Source organism: Botrytis cinerea, chromosome 3 (genome assembly GCF_000143535.2).
Source record: "Botrytis cinerea B05.10 chromosome 3, complete sequence".
In the NCBI taxonomy this organism is placed as follows: Eukaryota; Fungi; Ascomycota; class Leotiomycetes; order Helotiales; family Sclerotiniaceae; genus Botrytis; species Botrytis cinerea.
Genome location: NC_037312.1, coordinates 875924 through 888818, shown reverse-complemented (window position 1 = coordinate 888818; position 12895 = coordinate 875924). Strand labels below are relative to the sequence as shown.

The window sequence follows — 12895 nt, the reverse complement described above, 5'->3', positions numbered from 1 at the left end:
TTTTAACCGACTCGATATATCTCGTCGCTCTTCTCAGTCTGGAACCCTCAACCCATGTCATTTTGAAGGTAACTTCCTGCCCAATATCTTTCTTTTTTCCTTGTATGCCCATCATCCTTCATCCACCCCGGGTATTATCTAGGAATTTCCGCACATTATGATTATCCGTAAACAAGACTCTTAAGTTGGGTATCATGACGTAAATCTTGCAGCTATTATCTACAGGAACGGTAACGGTATGCCGTAAAGAAGTAGCAAATACAACCATCTACAATCATAGAGTCAGTGCCCAACTTTTCGATTCGACGCCTGATTTGGTTTCCTATGAGTCGTTTCGCTTGATGAGTTGATCTTGTTAAATGTTTAGTCTATTCTGAATACTTCTAATGCAGGAGTGACTGCGAATATTCGTCATCCTATGACAAAAGTTCGGGTAAAAGTCATAAGAATTCATGAAAACATCCAAGAGTAAGACTACAACGCGCGGCAGTGGCGAACGATTCTCTTTACTCTTGGGTCTAATAGAGCTCTTCTTTATCCGGACAAGTTATACGAAAAACTGCAATGTCAAGAGTCTTTCTCGTGTAATTCTCGGGTGAGGAGGGTTTGATCGCTGAGGCCAAAGTGAGGACAAAGGGCGGTTTGAACTTTTACGTTAAGATGGGATCTTTAGGAATGTACAGAGTACATGGAGGAATCACTTCATGCATAGTTGCTTCATTATATAGAATACTTTTATGCCTTGATGTAATTTCTTTTAATCAAATGAGTAGGCTTAGTGATCGATATCCTCCACGCAGATTGATGCGCACACTCAACATCATATTGTCAATTCTCGGTCTTGTATGGGGACAAGTAAATATTAGCGTATCTGCTTGAGTGGATGTTGCTGCTGCTAGTTATCTTCATGGTAAGATATATATTCTCGTTTGAGAGTGGAAAGTGCGACCAGTGGTATAAAACGGGAGTATGCAATCTGACTTACATCTTCAAGCACGTAGTTCCTTCCATCTCCATGACTGTTTGAATATAAGACCTGCGTATTTTACACGAATGATCTATTCAAGAACTGCAGATACATTCTGTTCATTCTTCGCACTGTTCAAAAGACAATTTATTCGACTTTATTTTGCAATCACCCTTCTGGCGCATTGACAACCACAAAAAGTATGTCGACAACACAAACAAAACTTACCAAAACACTTACTTACCTATTATAACAATAATCCTTAAGATTCATTCTGGCCTGTAAGTTCATCCAGGTGCTTTCAGGCAGCAAAAAGTATCTCAAATTTACATACAATAATGCGTTTTACCATACAGCACACCCCACAAACTCTACTATATATACCGTGGTAAAAACTTTCCCTCGTCCGAACCGCAGAGGCAGCAAACAGGCTTGTTTGTGCAGGTCAAATGCGGTTTGGTGGAGGGGATAGCACGCCTGGTCCGAATCGAGCGAAAAAAACCCGTCCGGGGGTTTCCTTGCCGTCCCTCGAGGGACGGTAAGGTTTTGCTTCGAAAGAATATTTTATATATTTTTTATTTTTTGGATCTTCGGATTCTAGGATGATGCACTTTGAGGGGTTGATAATTTTTTTTTCTGCTTGGATGCTTCACTTTCGGGGGAAAGCGGTGTTGCGGAGTGAATAGGAAGAGTAGTGACGAGACTAGATGGGATGAGAGAGGAGTGGTCGGATGGATATAAGCGAGAGTTTGCGAAGTTTGATATTAGTGAATGATGAGCTTAACAAGATACTTACTGACGTAGCCGAGATGTGACCGGAACTTGAAGTGTATACTCAAGGATGAATGCGTGTAGCTTAGAATTGGATAGAGATGGCTGCATTGGAATAATGCTATCCGTCTCATATTAAGAAAAGAAAAGAAAAGACGAGGCTTGTAGATTGAAGATCAATGATAGAATAGGATGAGAGACGCGATTGATTTGAGATTCGGGGAACAGGAAGAGGATAATTGGACAGTAAACTTTGGCACCGAGATTTCATATGTGCAATGAATTTCAAGTTGTTCCATGAAACACTACTCTTGTTTCTAGAACCAGATGATTGTTGCTTCAAATTTACAATTCATTATGGACTTGTTGATGAACTTAGTCTTGATATATTGATCCTCGTCATTTATTGATACAGTATGATAGATTTGATTTGAAATTTGAAAATACGGGTAGATTTGAGTAGGAGGCGGGTAACTTGTAGCGATGGAGAGTATGATACACCTGCAATTAAGACTGCATGTTCAACAATCAAGAGGAATTAAGGTGGTGGTGTGCTGGCCGTACTGGTTAGCCTGGTTTCCCTTGGTAACTAGGAGATAGTGGTTGTCTCAATCTTTTTGTCTCTTAAAATTCCATCCAAATATGCAGGCTTTCTACAGTAACCTCTCTCTGTAGAGGACATTTTTCAGATTGATTTATGCATCAATATACATCAACTATACGGTTGGTCTTTCTCTCAGTCTTTCTCTTTCTCTCTTTCTCTCTTTCTTTTTTTGAATGCCAAGATGTCTCCTAAGAAGGGCGGAGTGAAACTACCCTAAATGCGAGTTTACTTCTAGGGGAACTTTAAATGATGGAGCTACCTGCCCATTGTGAATAAATCTAATCTCAGGCGGGTTTGACTCCCTAACTACTGGATTCTGAAGAGCCTACTGTCTCAGCTTTTTCAAGAATGGTGATGCAGACATTTCACCTGCCCTTCCCCGTTATGAAATTCAAAAACTATTGCGATGGATGACCAATTTTCAGATGATTTTCATTTTGGATGTGTCTTGTATATTTAGATTATTTTTATTCATTCTCCCTAAAGAACGCCCTTCTTCGCTGGGGAAAGAGGCGATTGAGATGGGTGATTCCACTGTTTAGAGTTCCCCTAAAGATCCTCGCTTAGTGGGGCTACTACAACTCAAAGTGAAATAGTCAAACTTTCAAAACTAGGCGTGGCTGAGTCAGATTCAGATTCAGATGCCATAGCAAATAAGCATAACTTTTCTATCTACTATTTCAGTATTCATATGCGTCAAGTATCTATGAACAAAAATTTGTAAGGCTTCTTCTCGGCTGTCATATTCATCAGGATGCACGAGATCAAAGCTATTCAACCACCAAACATGTTACATTCCATCTCATTCAATTTTGCCACTTGAGATCAATCTCTGATCTTGATTTTCAATCTGCAAGTGATTACTGTAGATCGTGATATAAAGGAGTAGCAATGGGGTCATGACGTAGGAGACGACAGATGAACGCGGGCGAGAAGCTCTTTAATTTGATCTATCATCCATGGAAAATTCCATATATTCAAGAATCAAAAGTATCAAACTGCATTAATTGAGTTTATAGTACAATCAATCAATTGTCAAAATGCCAGTTTCTGTACTACATGCATTGTGAAAACCACTCAGACAATGGCTCTTCCTGGTTTACCAGTTGATACCTTGTCCCTTGACCAGACTAAGATCCCATCATGAATTCGATTGTATCAGCCGAGGTTGATGAATCAATTCAACTCAAAATCCAGGCTCCTGGAAAGCATTCTTGGAGGGCAGAGGAGGTAGGAGAAACTTACTTAATTTAAATACATATACTACGAATTATTGTTGAAAACATGCCAAGACCAAAACATCACATCGATTTGACAGTGCCTAGGTGTTCTGCGATTCGAGCTGAAATCTAATAATGAGAGAGATCTCTGAATATTGATATAAACTTGGATATCAAAGGCCTCTCAAAGATTTTGAACAATTTGAACATTAAATCACTTTTAGATATAGAACTTAGACTAAACATCAAGTTGATCCTGGACGTCGTAGCGATCCTAACTATTGAAGTTACCTGGAACATTAAAATCAAGACAATTCTCGCAACAGTGATACCATCAAAATTTGATCCAAATCGAACTGTGTACTGGAACTAATAATCCACCATTACTACAATAAGTATTTTGCGGCACCCTCTTCATTCTCCACTTATTTACTGACTCGGAAAGGACGCTGTAAGCAGGAGGCTTCCATAACCGGAAGTAGGAAGGGGCGAAAAAGTCGAAAACTGCCCGGACGGAAGTTTAGCGCTTTCTACTTTATTGACAGCCTTGGAAAATTAAAATCAACAGCAACAACATAATACGCACCATTCATTAAGCCAACATCAGACGTTACACACCGAGCCTATCATCTCAAATTACCTGTTTACCAAACTGGAAATATTTTAACAACCGCATATCAAATTCTTTGTTTTTTTTTGAATTAAAACAATGTGTTGGCGACAATGGGTTATATTTCACTGTGGTGATTTGCGTTATGTTGAATTCCGCTGCGACCAAAATCCATCCAATCGGCCATTCGAGAGTTGTGACACTCGCCAGACTACAGCAATATCAAGGGCCGCAACATGTGCGATAAGTCATCCCGATCCAGACCTGTTGTCATTTCCAGGAAGGTGTGTCGATTGGGGACGAATACCCGGTAACACGTTTGGCAATGCTGAGAACGTGATATTCAATACGTTCACTTGGATTGTTTGCAGTAAAGAATGGCATACCGCAAATTCTGAGTTTTTCAACAATTCCGCTCCCAATCCCTGTATAAATGATGCTTCAAGCAATAGTAAGACTGGAACTTCTGAGGGTCTTCAAAAGAAATTAAAAGTAGGCGCGGTAAAGCACTCTGATTTGGACCTTGGTTGATCGCTGACATCCGACTAGCGGTACCCTGAAGATATCATCACCAAGACTAGCGACATTGTTGACAGTGATTCTCTACCATGACCTGAGATATTTAAAGGTCGTTTTCTCAAATGATACGAACGCAGCGAGTAAGAAATCACAATTGCATGTGGTTAAGGAAGCCTATAGAATTGAGGAAATGGTAAGTACCAAGTTTTCTCTCCAAAACGTAGCGCCATCGGAATCTTCTAATAGAATGAACAGGCTGAGATCCAAACTCCAATTAAATGTCTTTGAGGTCTCAGGCAACAGGGTGCACGGCAAAATATCTTTGGTGGCCAGAATAGCGTGGTTTTAGGAGTACTGCAACGGAAAACCTCTACATGCTTGGCGTAGCGAAATGAACATAAATTATTTGAATCCTACTAGGGAGCATCTCAATGCTTAGATTGCAGTTGAAAATAAAGCCTTTTAATTGCTGCATTTAATTAGAAGGGTTATAATTACCCAAAATGTTGACTGCACTTCAAATTCTTCATGATTCCCAGAAATTGAAATTTCACATTCACTACTAGGCAGGGAGGAAGCCGGTCTCCATCTTTTCATTTGATATCAAAGATTGGAACGTAGAGTATATCTTCGCACTGCAAAGATGACGAATCTATATAAACCAATCGACAGATCTCCAGTAGTTTTGGAACCGGTCCTTTCTCCGCCCTGATGATTTCTTTGTCGTCGCATACTAATCGTCATCTAGTAACATTGTGTCTAGCATGCCCCACTTGAACGTGCCGGGAGATCCCGTGGTAGAAGCCTTGAGAAGTCTATCAAATTCCTGATATTGTCAGAGTGTTCATGTATTTATTAAGAGAGGTTTCTCGTAACCCAGAGGTTTTTGAAGATATGAAAAAACACAAATACTCCGGATCCTATTCAGAACACAAATTCAAAATTTTACTTCAAGCACTTGCCCAGAGATCAATCTTGTCAGGAGGCTCGCGTCACCAAACCCATGAATAAATTCTTATCAAATACGCAGGTACTGACGACAAACTAAACTACACCATCATACATGTGCGGCGATAAGTTGTGGACACAGTACGAGTGTGGGGATGTCGACCCGCAAACACTAAGATGTTCTCTAAATCCCAACGGACCATTGGAGACTTGCAAGAGCTGGAAAAAAGACCCAAAGCTCTCAATTATCAATAAGACAGGAAAATGCCCAGCATGTATTCAGGAGGATGATGAATGGGTCGGAGGCTCTAGCATGAGGCTGTCGGTAAAGATCCCACTTAAAAACACAAATGTGAGATAATAATTCAGCATAGATATAATTTTACACATTCAATCGATCATTTGATCCAGAGGATATCGACATATACGCTGAAACTGGACTGCCGGAAGGTTTGTGGTGGTAGTGGTCGTACCGATGATTGCAAAAGGGTAGGGGTCATGTCAGTTGTCTAAATCATATAATACTGAGAGAACAAGAACTTCTGTACTTTCTTTGAATGGAATCAAATATCGGAATATATGTATTTTTAATGCTTATCAATTGAACATAATGGTACTTGTCATTGTTAAAACAATCTTCTCACTCTCAAAAGTCAATTCAGTCTAACATTTTGAATATTTCGCTAGCATGAGCCCACTGCTCAAGCACTCCCAAATGAAACGGATCTGATTTAGTTGTGGCAAGCCAGTATCCGAATAACTTCAAGACAAGATTCAACCCGTTTGGATAAGGCGTTCAAAGATGAAGAGTCGGGACTTCCCGCAAAGTCAGTCCTAAAAACATGAAGTTGGAGCTGTAGTCAGAACAAAGAAACCAAGCCCAGATGCGAAAAGCTTTTCGAAATCGTTACCTCTACTTTTTGTTGTGTTTGCTGTTCGAACTTGTGGAAAATAACAATGAAATGGCCTCCATGAAATATCTATATAACACACAATGGAAGCTTCGCAAGTTCCCTAAGCACTGTGCGAAGTTTGAAAAGGAATACTTTTTTTTCTTTCAAACTCGACGAATAAAGCTTTAGCTACAAAGCCCGTCGTTTCTAGAAATGCGGAAACATCCTCCACTTCCAAGCTTGAGTAAAACTACTGAAATATACATGATCTCGCGGGCTGAGCTAGATATTCGGACCTGTCTCCGATAAAGAAATTTGAACACTAGGATGGACAGCCCTCAATGGCCTGTACTTTAAGACTGGAGATGGCGACTGGAGATACCACAATGCCGTGGGAGGACGCAAAGAAGAAATGATGATAGCTTTGCAATAGAGTGAGATGGGGTAAAGAGTCATGCCAAGCTAATAGTATTATATCGCGGACGGCCATTACTTAAGGGAGCCATCTGCTGTAAGTGTTCTACACAGCTTGCTGTACTGTATCGTGGACGGCTACCATCTCCCCGAAATTCAGATCATATGGCGTAGCAATGGCAAAAGCATTGAGTGAAAAAAGCATTGTACATCTTGTTGCCGGTATCACCATCGCCATCGCCATCGCCATGAACACTGACCACTGGCCACTGCCCATTGACAATACATTGAATTGTAGATCATACTCACTTCGCAGGTGTTGTGATGCATTTTGACGTAAAGTGAAATCCCGTGACATGATTTTGAGAGAATGAAAATTTTCCCCACTAAAGTTCATCCAAGTGACGTTTTTGCTTCCTTCGAAAGTTCCCGACCCCTCGCCTAACCTTTACTAGCACACTAAATTTCTTCTAACCACCACCCACACTCTGACCCTAATAAGCCCACGTCACAAATCCTACAAAGACAAGACGAATAGACAATATCTTGACAACTGTAAACTGCAGAGTCAACGGATATTGTGCAACCACTTACAGGTCAAATCATTCATAAAGGTCGAATTGTCTCAGTGGTTTTGTCTCATTATCCGCCAATATGAGTGACGCTCAGGCAAATGAGGCCGAGAAGAATATCGAGATATGGAAGGTGAAAAAATTGATTAAGCGCCTCGAAGCTGCGCGTGGAAATGGAACCTCCATGATTTCTCTTATCATTCGTAAGACGTCACGTCGATATATTCTTTACATACCCTCTAACATATTATGCAGCGCCAAAGGATCAGGTCTCCCGTGCGGCGAAGATGTTGGCAGAAGAATACGTACGTTACCGCTTCTTCTTGATAACTGCCCATTATATACTGACTCGAACTTGGATATAGGGTACCGCATCGAACATCAAGTCTCGTGTGAATCGACAATCCGTTCTTTCTGCCATCACGTCTACCCAACAAAGACTGAAGTTGTATAATAAGGTCCCGCCCAATGGCTTGGTTGTGTACTGTGGTGAAATTTTGACATCAGAAGGAAAGGAAAGAAAGGTCAACATCGATTTCGAGCCCTTCAAGCCCATCAACACATCTCTCTACCTTTGCGACAACAAATTCCACACGGAGGCTCTTGCTGAATTGTTGGAGTCTGACCAGAAGTTCGGCTTCATCATTATGGACGGAAATGGCGCACTCTTCGGTACCTTGAGTGGAAACACCAGAGACGTTGTTCACAAATTTTCTGTCGATTTACCAAAGAAGCACGGTCGTGGTGGACAATCTGCCCTTCGTTTCGCGCGTCTTCGTGAGGAAAAGCGTCACAACTACGTCAGAAAGGTTGCCGAATTGGCTGTACAGAATTTCATTACAGCAGATAAGGTCAATGTAGCTGGTATTATCTTGGCTGGTTCTGCCGATTTCAAGAATGATCTCAACCAGTCCGATTTGTTTGACAACCGTTTGGCCACAAAGGTTATTAAGGTTGTTGATGTTTCTTATGGTGGTGAGAACGGATTCAATCAGGCTATTGAGCTTTCAGCCGAGACACTTAGCAACGTCAAATTCATCCAGGAGAAGAAGCTTATTGGAAAGTACTTTGAGGAGATCAGTCAAGACACAGGACGAGTTTGTTATGGTGTTGAGGATACTCTGAAGGCTTTGGAACTAGGTGCTGTTGAGGTTTTGATCGTTTTTGAGAACCTCGAGATCAACCGTTGGGTGTTGAAAGATAGCAATGGCGTTCAAACAATTCTTCATACTACTAAGCAATCTGAGGCCTCAAACCGAGAGCAATTCATGGACAAGGAGACTGGCCAAGAAATGGAAGTCGTTTCCTCAGAGTCGTTCTTGGAATGGATCGCCGAAAAGTACAGAGATTTCGGAACAACATTAGAGTTTGTCTCGGACAGATCCAGTGAGGGCAACCAATTCGTCAAGGGTTTTGGTGGTATTGGTGGCCTTTTGCGCTACAAGGTCAATTTTGAACAGTTGGCCGAAGTTGATGACGATGATGACTACTACGACGGTATGTTATAAGCATTCATAGACAAGAATAGCTTCAGCGACTAATATGATGTAGATTGACAGTTTGATGCCCTCGCATCGGGCGAGGAGCCAACTCCAATCGAACCGTCAAGCCAAATTCTGTCACACCGCCCTCGTGCCGTGCAACAGACGACCCCAGCGCAGCCGGCTTCCCCAGCTGGCTTGGGACTACGAGGGAACACAGGGAATGCCCGTCCCAGCCCTCTCCGGTCAGTCATGACGGCTTCGTAGGTTGGAGAAACCATATTTCAGGCATGTGCTCTATCATTTTTCCTTTTATACCTCTCCTAACAATACTGTGCAGAATATATGATTCCGTGAAAACTAGGCGATACCCTGATGTTTCTCATGCGTGTTAAGGTCGAGGAAAGATTGCGTTTTGGCAGAATTGCTTGCTATTAAAGTGTATAAAAGATAATCTGAAGTTCAGTATCAATAGATCAGCCATGGATAGATCAGGTTACCCGAACTCAAATATCAGACAGCTTTTATACTTGAGTTCAACGCTTCGTGTTGTGTTTATTATTTGACGCTATATACCTGTGAATTTCTCGAATATTCCCGAACTTACTTCAAATTCTCATGATAACAGGAGGCAGCACACAACCCCATGCACAAAAGACCCATATCTCCTTGATTGACACTCACTTGAATGAAGACCGGATCCGAAGAATCTAGCAATACTCTCCGCGGAAATCTTAACAAAGTGGGGTTGGTTATGTTTACAGTAGCGGGGTGAGCCGGCAACAGTAGCTAAATAAATATCAAAGATTTCCATAACTTTCTCACCAATGTTCACAACTTTCTTCTACAAACAATTCGACCGTATGAGTGGTACGCGAGTCTTCCCGAGATGCTGTGAACCCGATTATTATTTAATACCAGAATTATAATAGTCTTTTCCGAACCACCGAGCCCCGTCAACACTGAGAAGGAATGAAGACAAGCTGAACAATGCAGTCCAAAATCAACTCCTCTAGCACACCAGCTATCTCTTTCCTTGGGCCAATTTCTTCTTATACTCATCAGGTATTTGATCTTCGTTTAATTCAGTGTCCAGCGCCCTTCAATTGTCGACATTATGAGCAACATGCAATTTCCATAGGACTAACAAATGACTGTCATCCCCAGGCCGCTCTTGGACGCTTCGATAAAGAGAAATACGAGTACCAACCAGCAGTCGGAATACCAGGTATTGCGATCTTCAAATCATAGCTTACACATTACTGATGGCATATAGATGTTTTCGAGGCTGTGCAATCGGGCAAGGCAGAGTTAGGTGTCGTACCTTTTGAAAATTCTACAAATGGAGCTGTGATCTTTACCCTAGAACTCCTCGCAGATCGCCATTCCTTATATAAAGATGTCACAATATGTGGCGAAGCCTATCTTGATGTTAGTCACTGCCTGTTAGGCTATGTTTCGACGGCAGATTCACCAGTGATGTCTGGTACTTGTACTCCGACTACATCGACCCCTTCTCCTGTCAAGCCAAAGACAACGCCGCTATCTAGTCTCAATCACATTCAACGTATCTACACCCATCCACAAGCATACGGCCAGTGCGAGGCATTTCTAGGAACATATTTGAAGGGGGTTGAGAGGCTGGACGTCAGTTCCACAAGCAAGGCAGCCGAAATCGTTAAAGCAGATAAGAGTGGTACAAGTGCAGCCATTGCCAGTTCGCTCGCAGCAGATATCCACAAATTAGATATTCTGGCAAAAGGAATTGAGGATCGTGACGATAACACTACCAGATTTCTCATTTTGCGCAAAGGTGTAGATGCATCCGCTACAAAGGTTGATGTTGCCGCCAAGTCGATGGTTACTTTTACAATTGATCATCGAACACCGGGTGCACTCGCAGACGTACTGGACTGCTTCAGGAGATACCAAGTAAATTTGACGAGTATTAACAGCCGCCCAACGAAAGTGGTTCCTTTCCAATACATTTTCTTCGTTGAGTTTGAGGGAAGTAAGCTGAGTGATCCAGAGGGGAAAGTAGCTGGGGCATTGAACAGCCTTGACAAGTACACACAGGATTGGCGCTGGCTTGGAAGCTGGGAAGATGAACTTGTGGATAGACAAAAGAGAATATAATGGGATATCAATGGCATGGTATTTATGGTATGGTTACACCGAAGGAAATTTAGACAAATATCCGCCTTTATCGGATTCTTATCGATAAGGATGACGCTTTTCTTGGCATTCAGGTTGCGGGCCTTTTCACGTCGTTTGAATCTTCGGAATCTTCTTCCATCTTTTATGTTCTACGTCTTCTATCCGTATTCTCGCAGATGTTTCGTGCATAAAATCTGGCATGAGGTTCTTCAATTTCTTTCTTTCTCGATCTTGTGGTCTTCGTACCATCAATCGCTCCTTGACACTACCTGCGCATATTCGAAAATCTTCCACACAATCAATTCTCCACAAGGAACTCACTTCACGCAAGCCCAACATTATATATGATTATTTGTCGCCAACTCCTTCTCATCTTTTGAATATATCTCTGGCAGACTTCCTTCCACGTTCATGCTACCCTGCTAATTTCAAAGTCCAAGACCTTAGCCTTCCGTACACTACTACACTCGGAGATGAGTGTAGTGATACAGCACTTCTTCCCCAGTCGCATCATCTAGTCTATTTCTCTCCGCAAATTCCTCACAGCGCTCTACTTCCAGATGGCACAGATCCTCTGCAGTCCCCAGGGCCGCCATTTGTGCGCCGCATGTGGGCTGGTGGGTCTCTGGTTTTCAATACTACGAGTGGAGAGCAACTCCGTCTTGATAACATGCGAGCAGCTTGTATAGAACGAATCGTGGACGTTTCGGTCAGAGGGCGTGAAGGTGACGAGAAAGTGTTTGTAAACATTGAGAGACGGGTTGGCCTCGCTGATACCGGAGATGAACATCAGATAGATCCAGATGCAGAGAGCAGCGCAATTGCTTCTGGAAAGGGCTCTGTAAGTGATCGAAATTATATGGCCGATCAACGATTATTACAACGTCACCGCGTCGATAACAACGACAACATCGGACAAGCGTCCTTGGTGGAGACGCGGAATATCGTCTTCATGCGAGAGAAAGACACAGCTACTGCCAAAGAGGATTGTGCTAGGCTTCCAAAGATCTTGAGGCGTAAGCTATTTCCACACTGTTGTTCAAGGATTTCTTCGTTCCATTAACCAAGCTTGTAGCCACGCGTAAACCAGACTTTGATGTGCGAATAACACCTACACAATCCCTTTTATTTAGATTTTCGGCCCTTACATTTAATGCTCACGCAATACACCTGGATCCTCAATACTGCCGGGAGTTTGAAGGATATAGGAATCTACTCCTTCATGGACCCCTTTCATTGGTACTCATGTTCTCGGTCTTGCGATCACAACTTCAACCTGGTGAAATAATAAAAAGGTTCAATTACAGAAACTTGGCTCCACTTTATGCAAATGAAGAACTAAGAGTCTGTGTGGGGAAGGATGCCGACAAAAGCAACAAATACGAAGTGTGGATTGAAGGAAAGGAAGGCGGATATGCTGTCAAGGGGTCTGCGGTTGTTGGACCCCTTGACACTGTTGATAGCTAGTAATTGGGTAATAATGGACAACAAGGCTGAACAGTGAACACATCCCGGAGGATTTAATCTCTCTCGAATATTCTCCGATGTTTGAGGAGGTAAAACAAGCCACTTTCGTAGGGTTATGCAGATCTGATGAAATTTGATGTTGGGAATATAATCTGGTAGCTGTTTTGAAAAGATGAGACGAAATCAAGATCATCCCTTTCGTCCCTGGCACTACAGTAAGGTACCGAAAAGCACTGTACAGCATAAGCTGTGTACAATACGATGATTTAGAT

General features: G+C 42.2%; 4 protein-coding genes across 4 annotated transcripts; all 4 read left to right on the top strand.

Annotated features, from left to right (window-relative positions):
* The first annotated feature begins 4129 nt into the window (after nt 1-4129).
* Nucleotides 4130-5206, top strand: BCIN_03g02690 (hypothetical protein). Its single transcript, XM_024691837.1, has 3 exons — nt 4130-4673; nt 4722-4884; nt 4947-5206. Exons 1-2 carry the CDS (start codon nt 4272-4274, stop codon nt 4782-4784), a joined length of 465 nt encoding a protein of 154 aa, XP_024547610.1. The 5' UTR covers nt 4130-4271; the 3' UTR covers nt 4785-4884; nt 4947-5206.
* Nucleotides 5207-7377: 2171 nt separating this feature from the next.
* Bcsup45 lies at nt 7378-9538 on the top strand. Its single transcript, XM_024691836.1, has 5 exons — nt 7378-7721; nt 7774-7823; nt 7884-9015; nt 9070-9287; nt 9340-9538. Exons 1-4 carry the CDS (start codon nt 7601-7603, stop codon nt 9072-9074), a joined length of 1308 nt encoding a protein of 435 aa, XP_024547609.1. The 5' UTR covers nt 7378-7600; the 3' UTR covers nt 9075-9287; nt 9340-9538.
* Nucleotides 9539-9804: 266 nt separating this feature from the next.
* Nucleotides 9805-11283, top strand: Bcpha2. Its single transcript, XM_001554980.2, has 3 exons — nt 9805-10064; nt 10167-10227; nt 10276-11283. The coding sequence occupies exons 1-3, from the start codon at nt 9990-9992 to the stop codon at nt 11133-11135; spliced, it is 996 nt and encodes a 331-aa protein (XP_001555030.1). The 5' UTR covers nt 9805-9989; the 3' UTR covers nt 11136-11283.
* Nucleotides 11284-11718: 435 nt separating this feature from the next.
* Nucleotides 11719-12720, top strand: BCIN_03g02660 (hypothetical protein). Its single transcript, XM_024691835.1, has 2 exons — nt 11719-12172; nt 12232-12720. Exons 1-2 carry the CDS (start codon nt 11764-11766, stop codon nt 12621-12623), a joined length of 801 nt encoding a protein of 266 aa, XP_024547608.1. The 5' UTR covers nt 11719-11763; the 3' UTR covers nt 12624-12720.
* The last annotated feature ends 175 nt before the right edge of the window (nt 12721-12895 follow it).